Source organism: Bidens hawaiensis, unplaced genomic scaffold, assembly GCF_021521415.1.
Source record: "Bidens hawaiensis isolate Kalapana, Puna unplaced genomic scaffold, B.hawaiensis_p1.1 tig00027253_1, whole genome shotgun sequence".
Taxonomy (NCBI): Eukaryota; Viridiplantae; Streptophyta; class Magnoliopsida; order Asterales; family Asteraceae; genus Bidens; species Bidens hawaiensis.
Genome location: NW_027494398.1, coordinates 189,085 through 199,391, shown reverse-complemented (window position 1 = coordinate 199,391; position 10,307 = coordinate 189,085). Strand labels below are relative to the sequence as shown.

The following is a 10,307-nucleotide window of genomic DNA, read 5'->3' as shown; positions in this document are numbered from 1 at the left end:
GTGACGAGCTTACGGTGTCTGTTTTGCAGGTCACCTGAAGAACAACTTTCTTTGCTGGACCTCATCCTCGTGGGAAACATCTATTTAACCCCCAGATTATCCGTAATCTGCCCGGGGTCGATTGGTGTTTCTTCAAAACAACACACCATTCAATTGATTACTGTGTTTATGTTAACACTTACATAATAAATACCAATAACACACTACACTAAATATTAAATATAACACAGTGATCTTAATCGAATCTAAAACAATTTGTAATCCACCATCAATCTCTCGCCAACACTCCCCTGTTCCATTTTCCAGTTAACGCCTCCAAACCCGCCACCACAGTTGCCGGCAAACACCGCCACTCATTCAATTTGCTTGACAATGGTTGCCCCAAATTGATTTTAGGGTTATCAAATTGCAACCCATTTTTTAATAAATTGAAGCCAATAACTCACCTTCCTTAACAATAACATCCCCACATGGTTGAATATCATCAAGATATGCACTATCCTTCGTACAATTTTGTGGTAGCGAGCTTTGAACAAGTTTTCAGATCTGATGGGTTTACGAGCAGAGTGTTTTTTTTTTAAATACCCACAAGGCCGAGAAATCAGTAAATATTACCGGAGAAGGAGGCGATGGCCGGAGGAAGGAAGAATGATGGTTGCTGATGGTGGTTCACGGTGATGGTGATTTTTGCAGTTGAGTGTGTTATGATATGCAATTGTTTTCTCTCACATGGGTGCATAACAAATTTCTATTTAATCTGATTATTTATTTTGACACAAGTTGTGTGGAATCTTCAAAGAAAAAGTGATGGTGGAAAATTCTAATAATAAAGTGCCAGTCGAAAATAATGAGAAGATTGAGATTAAAAAAATATATATTATATTATTAATCATATTTTGGTAGATTGAGAAAATATTGCTTAAAAATAGCACATTCTAAACATATTCATTTGACAACAAGTAAGTTATCATACATAATATGACTAAACTACCTTTTAACACATCAAATTAACACTTCAAAATAAAACACTCCTTGAATCCATCTTTCAATCCTGACCATTGACCATCAAGATCTAATCATTCAGATTGCTTCCTACACTTTTTAGACAAACCAATCTTTTTTAGGATAACCCCTCCCTATATATATATATATATATATATATATATATATATATTTGGTAATAATTCCCCTAACCAAACACTCTTGGATCGTGTTGAATTCAGTATGTATTAGAGTGGGAGAAAGGCCAAAACATCAAAATTGATAAAACCAGTATTTATGCTAATCTGAATTTTAAACCAAACACTCATGGATCGAGTTGAATTCAGTATGTATGCTAATCTGAATTTAATTCATTAGAAACAACAAGTCATAAATATGTGGATTAGGGTCATTATTTATGGGTGCTATTGCACCTGCCTTAATTATAGATATAAAATTACACACAAAGGTCAGTTTGTACACTTCACTTTGCCATTTGGTGGATGTCGTGTACGAGAAATGAATATAAAGGTTTTTACGATTTGACACAACTCAACTTGGTGCTGAAAAGATTACCCATTTTTGTCCCGCTAACAACATACACACGCGTTATTTGATTACCTCCAAAACACATAATGAAATACACATTCCCAGACTCAAATTACACAAAATCTTTTAGAATTCAAAAACAAGCAAACAGCTCAGGTCATACCAAATGTTGACAGGGCCGACTGGAACAAGGCAGAGAAGGCTTGGGATGCAGTCTCATCATCAACTTTTATCTTTATTTGTGCTTTACTTGTGGATAAATTGATTATACACTCTACTAGGAAGTTTGAGGGCTCATTTTCCTTTTGTGCAAAAAAGAAGAGCTTAAAATTTGGGGCTTGTCCACCTGAAGCGATACAATGAATGCTATCAAGTTGCATGTGGCGTACAAGTGCTTGAGCACTCGTCATCGCTGCCACACCTTGTGGACTTATAGACACTTCCTGCAACCAAAAACGTATAAAAATAATCAACCCGGCTTCGATTTTAGTATGCATACACACATGTAGCGATTGGCGATCATGGATCATTTAAATCAAGGCATACCATAAACATCATATACATCTGTGTGACACATCTCCCTCTATATATAAACACGTGTATGAATATACATACACACATGTACATATAGGGAGAGGTTCATTACAAAAGACTAAATTACTGCAATAACAACCAAAATTGCTTAATCTTTCTATAATTGGTTAATAATTTAACTTTTTTACTTTTTACATACAAAACCATTAAACTAATCTGTTCACTTTTGTTTTAACTTTTAAGCGTGTACTTACTCATATTGTTATGTATAGGCTATGCGTATGAAATATACCTAAACATGGTACACATAACCTACACTAAAACAACTGAACAGTTTTCAAAACAATAGAATGATATATAAATGGCAAATGCTTTTTATTCTAAAGGCATTAAAAAACAAACTATTTCAAAACAATCGTATCCGATCATACACCCCTAGTTGATATAATAACATATAAATACCAATTAAGAATCATTTAAAAAAAACAATTTAGAAAGTTTTAGTCCTTAAAAGGTCCTTAAAAAAGCAATAAGATACGGCCCAATTCCACATAACAGAGAGATCGATAAAAAAAGAACCTGTGATGTGGAAACCGGAAGTTGGCGCCATTTCTGCTGAAAAGTGGTTGGATCAAGAACCGCTTTAGCATTTAGCTTCAACAGAGGAGCGGGCGCAGGGGCAGGGGAGGAAGACAATCCCAAACCAAAGATATCATCAATGACCGAGTTAGTTTGTTGAGCATGTGCTGGTTCAGTTTGATCAAAAGATACAAGAAGCGATCCTTGAGTTTGTTGGGGTAAGGAATCCTCATTCCTTGTGGTACTCAAAAGGTGGTCCTCATCATTGGCTTCCACCCTTTGGTCATCAACACCAATAGACATGTTTCCAAGCTCTTCTGAAAAGGCAAACGGTCCTTGGTGCTCCTTGTCTGTGAACATGTAACAAGGCTGCCACCACACCAAACTATATTAACAAACAAACACTTAACTCCTGCTTTGGTAAAGATTTATTTATATCACATGCATATGAATACATAATACATAAAAAGATAGGTTTGGGGTTTATTATGTTACTGCTTATGGATTATTCTATAATGCATTTAGAACTTATGATTTGGTAGAACTGATGTTTATAGCCTAATAACATGTTAGTGACACAAAATATTACATAAAGCATTTCGAATACGAGTTTAGGGGATTATAAAATAGGTATTGGGAGTCATAAAACAAAAGAAAATGGCCATTTTAACAAATATTTTGTAGTGCAGGGTAGAGGAGCGGCACACGCCTCAAAGTAGTACACCTGTACTACTATGTGCTGACAACCAATGGTGATTACTATCATCTTCAATTACTCACCTCTTTAGCACATAGTTTTGTTTGATATATATTTTGATCTTGGACACAATCTGTTCCATGTGACTTATTGTGAGATCGTATTGGGATCTTAACTTACTGATTAAAATATGATGTTTGGTTAAGTTCTCAAAAACGCATATGCTTTCGTGATTTATATTTAGATGTATTAAAACATTCTATAATTATAGGGTGTGTTTCGTTTGAATATTTGAATTGAAGGGTGTGTTTGGTTTAAAGGTATGAAGAACAGAAGGGTATGACTTTGATAACCATTGATTATTCATCATCATCATCATCGTACTCAGTATATCCCACCAATAGCAAAGCTATGGTAGGGTCTGAGGAGGGTAAGATGTAGACAGCCTTACCTCTACCCCATAAGGATAGAGAGGCTGCTTCCGGTGAGACCCCCGGCTCGATAGTAGTTTTGCATCAAGCCTTGGACATAAGGCACATAGCACTCAATCATCGGGACCGGCTGATCGGTGCATGTACCCTTGTCTTTCGGCTATCAACGCCACTACATGATGCCTGATTAACCGTCCGTCACTTTTAACGTTATTTTCACGAGATAAAAATCTCCTCAAATCCACCTAAGAGCGGTTATAACCATTGATTAACCGTCCGTCACTTTTCTGTAAAGTGACTACATGATGCCTGATTAACCGTCCGTCACTTTTAACGTTATAACCATTGATTATATTTGGTTTAAAGAAAAAGGTTTATAAAAATCTCCTCAAATCCACCTAAGAGCGGTTCTTGATCCAATCCCATGCTCTTTGTTAAATCTATTTAATGAAAATTTCATCCCATTATCTGTCCACGACTTATTTAATCTCCAGCTTACGTATTCTTGTAATTTCTCTCATCAAATTCCTCATTCAAACCGAATCCAGATATTAATTTGTGATTTTCCTCTTCCAAACGTATTTCACACCTAGCAGGCTCACATAGGTAAAAGTTTGTTCCTTTTCTTTTCTTTATTGCAAAGACATAATTTCATTGATATCTTGTCTAGTTTAGTTTGCATTCGTATTAGTTTGTAGTGTCATTGATATAGTTCAACAAGATATGTAACTGGTTAGTGTGTAATAGCACTCGCCAAGTCTTTTAAGAATCGTCCCCAACAAACTTAGATATGGAACTTATTTTGCTACAAAATTCTGTAACAATTGTGTTTGGTTTCATTTACAAAAAGAAAATAATAAAAATACAAATAAAATAAAAATAAAATTGTCCTCTCCATCAATCATATGTGTTCATTGTTTTTGCTCAAGAGAAACTGATTCATCTTTGGACTTATACTGTTATCAGCATTAATTTATTATTATTAATTTTAATCTACTAAACAAAGAGTTACTAGATAGGTTGCTTTACTTATCTGTCCATTATGCACTGCACTTGGATATTAAATTTAGTTTCACTTTGGGTCATATAAACATTTAAGTAATCAATCAATATCCATAAAAAGGATTTGACAGTCAAGGAAACTATAGTAGCGAAAATGTGAGTTATAACAATATTGATACTAGATTAAGAACCAATATTAGTATTTTGGCTAATATCATTGTTTCATTTGACTTTACGAGTATATCAAGTTGGGGAGAGTATAGATACTTTCAAGGGGTCTGTGTGTGCTTACCTTATTCATGTTTATCGGCTCTTTTATCTTTTACTTCTATAGTTTTCTCGCCATTTTGTGTTATTAGCAGTTTAGTACTATTAGTTTTGGTACATTTTGTTTTGTTTCTGTTTTTTATTCCTTGTGCCAACAACACTTTATGCTTTCTGGAAACTATACTCTGCATGTAAAGAAAGCGTTTGAACATGCCTAAAAGCTACGGGTTGTAGAGATCAACTTGTATACATTGGGCCAAAGGGCACTTGTGCTAAAATATGCTAATCCAATTAATTTGATTATTGTGCATCTTCATGTTCAATAAGACAGTTTCATTATTGCAAAATACCATTAACAATCCAAATTTCTAGTAAAAACCAGCAGAATTAAGGCAATCTGTAGCTATCATGAAACCAACAGGCAATATACGAATCAAAAGATTAGGAAGAAAATGGTACCTTCTGGTATAGGACAGATAGACTGTTAAACTCATCAAATATACGATCCTTGATCTCACTGCTCTGAGTATCAGCAAAGACTGAAACAGCTTGCTTAGTTGGATTTACTACACTATTTGCCACCGATACATTATGCTGCAAAAGCCGGTAGTAAAATAAGGCTCTATCATGCACATCCTGCAGCAAATTTAGAAGTAAAATAGTTAACACTAAATACAATGATTCCATGTTTTATACAATCCTATATGATATCAGAGTATGTCAACCTGATGCATATCACTGAGACCAGCAGCCAATGCCGAACCTAATGCTTTTTGAGTCTCGGGTGGTCTTCTGAAAAAACATTTCATTACTGCTGTAAGCAGATGCAAACGTACCTGCAAAAAAAATTAAAATGACTATTTATGTAATAATAAATTGTTATTTATCCAGCTCAGAATACTTGACTTGTTTAAAACAGATAACTAAGCTTGTAAACGAATAGAACGTTCGATGAACCATTAGTAAACCGTTTAGCAGGAAGTTCATTTATGTCGGTTTATTTAATAAATGAACAAACGCGAATGTAACACCCCGGTTTAAGCAGAAACGCCTGAGTGTGACGTACATATTGCTCAAAACTGAGATTAATTAATAATATTACAGAAATATATATATATAAATAAAAACAAAACCAAAATTTTAAACGGGTAGGGTTTGAAAATTAACGAATGTTCCAGTGAACAAAACTTTATGTTCATTAAGTTAAACAAATGAACATGAGCACGTCTCATTCGTTAATTTATGTTCGTTAACATTCGTTTATGTTCGTTCATTTACGTTCTTTTATGTTTGTTAGTTTACGTTTGTTTGAGTTTGTTCGTTTACTTAATAAACGAACAAACATGAACAAACTTTTTGTTCATTCAGTTAAACAAACAACACGAACACTTGTCGATCGTTTATTTATGTTCGTGAAGTCGTGAACGTTCCTTTATGTACGATCATTTACGTTTATTTATGTTCGTTAGTGTACGAATGTTTAAGTGTGTTCGTTTATGTATTCATTTAAATTGTTAGGCCCATTAGATTTAGTCTGGTTTTATTAAATTAAAATATCACCCATTACAATATAGTCTAGTTTTATTAATTTTTCAGGCCCAACAGATTGATATTCACGTTTACTTTTAGCTGGTGTTTGCTCAATTATGTTACTTTGTTTACATTAATTCATTTGTGTTCAGTAATATCGGTTTGTTTATATCCGTTTACATTCGTGAACCATTCATTTATACTATTAACAAACGAGCATTAACACGTTCATTTTCTTAGTGAACGGACACGAACAAGGCAGCCCTGTTCGTCTAACTGTTCATGTTCGATCGTTTGTTCGGTTAAAGTTAAACCAACGAACATGAACATGCACCGTTCATGTTCGTTCGGTTTGTTTACAAGCCTACATATAACATAATGTCAATAGCTGAAAACAAAAAAGATGAATTTAACTAGGGTTTTATTTTGTCTTTCGTTCATGAGCACCACTTCAGAAATGACAATACATGCGTATACGCCTGTTATTTCATTCAATAAAATTAATTTTTATACATACAGCTGGTGTGACAGAGAAGAAAAAAAACTAAGAATATAAATCATATGTTACCTCAGGAGAAGTTTCATCATCCCAGTCATCAATCAAACCTTCCAAAGCATAAGGAGCATCCTGCATATCTTGAGCATACTCACCTAACATCCAAATAAGAGCTGCTTTTGCTTTTGGCTCTTGTACATTATTACTGCTAATGTTGCCAATAACAGCAATGCAATCATGACTCCATTGCGGGTACTTTCGCAAAAGATCTTTTACAAGAACCTAGATAGATCACGCAACATGATTAACATTTCACATTACTTTTCTTTTTCAATGCATAACACAGCACTAGAAGGTTAATCTTTGATTACCAGAGTTTCCGCAGTAACATAGTCTTTCTCCATCTCCAAAAACTGAAGCAGCCGATCAACAATGGCGTTTACATCATATTGTTCAAGAGCAATTTTCCCAACGGCTCTGATAGATTCTCTTGCAATGGGAATATCAACATTTGCAGCATATTCACACAATTCAGTCACTAAAAAAATAATAAATGTAAAATGTCATCAAGAATTCATAAATGAAAATTGAAGACAGAACTACTAACAGAATACTTGCCTATTTCATAAGTATTGCTCTCATTTGCCACTGCGGTCAACATTTCAAGCTTCATTTTCTTAACATAGAATGGTTCATTGTATTGACAATACAAGTGTTTATAATCTGATGCAAACCACATCGGTGCTCGCATAACGAGAAGATGCAAGTGGCTAAGAACTGCATATGATTGCTCAGGGCTACCAGAGCTGACAAGAGTAAGTAGAGGGGCTTTGATACGCTCATACACCTAAAAACCATTCATTCAGAAAAGGAAAATTATTAACTATATGTTATGTTGTTATTACGTTGAAAGGATAACGAACCGGAAGTATAAATATATATATTTAAGAACCTGTTGATGGACATCTGTCATAGACAACGTCAATTGTAGAAATAACTTTATGGTTGCTAAAACAACTGCACCGTTTGCATGCTGAAGTCTGTCTTCTAGAAGATTCATGATGTCAAATATCTCATTGCTATCAGGTGGTGCATACTTAGAAACCAATTCAAGAACAGTACACTGTGCCCATTCACTGAATTCCTTGATCCTAGGAAAAAAAAAAACCTTATTATGTGCTTAACAACATTACTTGTTCAAAGAAACTTCATACCTATTCAACAGGTAATATATGATTGGTTTGCTAATTAAGGTCTCTCTCTCCCTTGCGGCTTCCTCTGATGAACTTGCTTCCAGACCCCATATCTCTAGGAGAGCAGATAAACAATTTGCAACCACCTATAACGGTTTTTACGACATATTTCGCAATGATTCTCAAATTTCCAAATTTGATAAACAAAATTAGCTAGCTAACACCTAATCAACATTATCTACGGTTACAAAAGCACCACACCTGAGCATCGGGATCATTAAGCATCAGATGCTTAAGAAGCGCGGGAAAATCCGCATCAATACACGTCGAAACCGATATATGATACAACTTGAGCACCCCAACAGCTGCAACCATTCTAACATAACTATTCCCATCTTTCAACCCCGAACCCAACGGCCCCACCAAATACTCCACTAAATTTGGGACCCGAAGGGAGCCCAAGCTCCTCAACGCCAAGCCCCTAATCATCGGATCCTCGTCCTTACAATCCCTTTGCAGAAAGTTAATCGTCAGCAGCGCAAGATCCGGGTTATACTTGGCATAATTACCGACATACAAGTAACACATTTTCTTTAAGATGATATCCGAAGTAGCGGAGCACATGACCATCTCGCTGAAGACCGAGGAGACGTCTATCCCGATGGTCATGTAGGAGATGACCTTCTTGAAAAGATCCCGTTTGGAGTCGTCGGTTCCGGGTGCTCGGCTTCCGGCTAGCTGACGGAGCTGCATCTTGAGATCGGAAACCTCACCTTTACTGCATGTTAGTTTTTCAAATCAAATATGAATAAAAGTGATTAGGGCTTTGTTTGAACTGAGAATACAGTAACATGGTGTATAATTAATTAGGAAATTAAAAGGGTATGAATAATAAAGATTAGTAATTTGGGTTTAAAAGTGAATAGGGTTTTGTTTGAATTGAGGATATAATAATAAGATGATAATATGAAAATTAATTAGGAGATTAAGAGAGTATTATTGGTACCCGGAAGGTTGAGAAGGTGATGGAGATCGGTGAGATTGAGCCGGAGGAGCCATTCATGGATCTGACTTGACTTCTTTGATCTGTGTTGTGTTGTGTTTTGTTAATGGGGTGGGAGGTTTCGAGTTTTGCTGGAAACTTGGGTAGTGCCTAATCTCTTTTTTTTCCTTTTCTTTTTAATACCGTTTTACGCTCCTCAAACGGGATATTAATCGTCCATACTGATTTTAACGCTTCAAGTCAGACTCACCCAAAAACACCATCAAATAGGAAACCCACCACTATGGGAAAACCCCTTAAGTCAGGTTTTGAACCTGAGGCTTCAAAGATCCAAAATCTTAACTATCACACTCTTGTTATTTAGCCAGAAGGCCAATTGCCAGTAATGGCTAATCTCTTTGATTTGTGTAATTTGATTGTGGAATTTCGGTTTGGTGAATTAATGAATTCCGTGTTACACGTTGTTGAAAATATAAAAATATTAATATAACAAGTTGTAAAATAAAGAATAAGATACTTAATTTTTTAAACCCGGGTCATATTTCAAAATTCATAATATTTCAGCTATTATTTTAACTAACAATATACCAACACATATTTAGTCTAATAATAATACAAAATCATAATATGGTACCAATTACATGTAAATTGATAACCCACAATTTTTACATCCTTTATCCATACAATATGATATTTGAAATGAAGGATCAATTTTCACAAAGTCCATTGCAAATCTCTTGGACCTGCTTGCTGCTACAAATTCAAATTATTTTTAATAAATGTCAAACTAAAAAAAAGAAGATATATAGTTAGCAAATTACCATGCTCAAAAAAATTAATTTTCGGATTAATAAGTCAACTTTTGAATAAAAAGTTATATTATTTTAAATAACTTCGTAACTGAATTATTGATTGAAATAAAATTTCGGTAAAGTCAAATTAAGTCAATTACATTTTAAATTTGAACTTTTAATTGATGAATTATTGGAAATGAATAATAAATTGAAACATTACCTTAATACAACGGTAACAAGTTTGATCTTAC

General features: G+C 34.6%; 1 protein-coding gene across 1 annotated transcript; it reads right to left on the bottom strand.

Annotated features, from left to right (window-relative positions):
- Positions 1-1,561: 1,561 nt before the first annotated feature.
- LOC143575019 (beta-adaptin-like protein A) lies at positions 1,562-9,372 on the bottom strand. Its single transcript, XM_077059490.1, has 11 exons — positions 9,266-9,372; positions 8,521-9,037; positions 8,281-8,405; positions 8,019-8,217; positions 7,685-7,913; positions 7,438-7,604; positions 7,139-7,348; positions 5,766-5,876; positions 5,500-5,676; positions 2,644-3,012; positions 1,562-1,973 (listed from the first exon to the last, which is right to left on the bottom strand). The coding sequence occupies exons 1-11, from the start codon at positions 9,316-9,318 to the stop codon at positions 1,683-1,685; spliced, it is 2,448 nt and encodes an 815-aa protein (XP_076915605.1). The 5' UTR covers positions 9,319-9,372; the 3' UTR covers positions 1,562-1,682.
- Between the last annotated feature and the right edge of the window lie 935 nt (positions 9,373-10,307).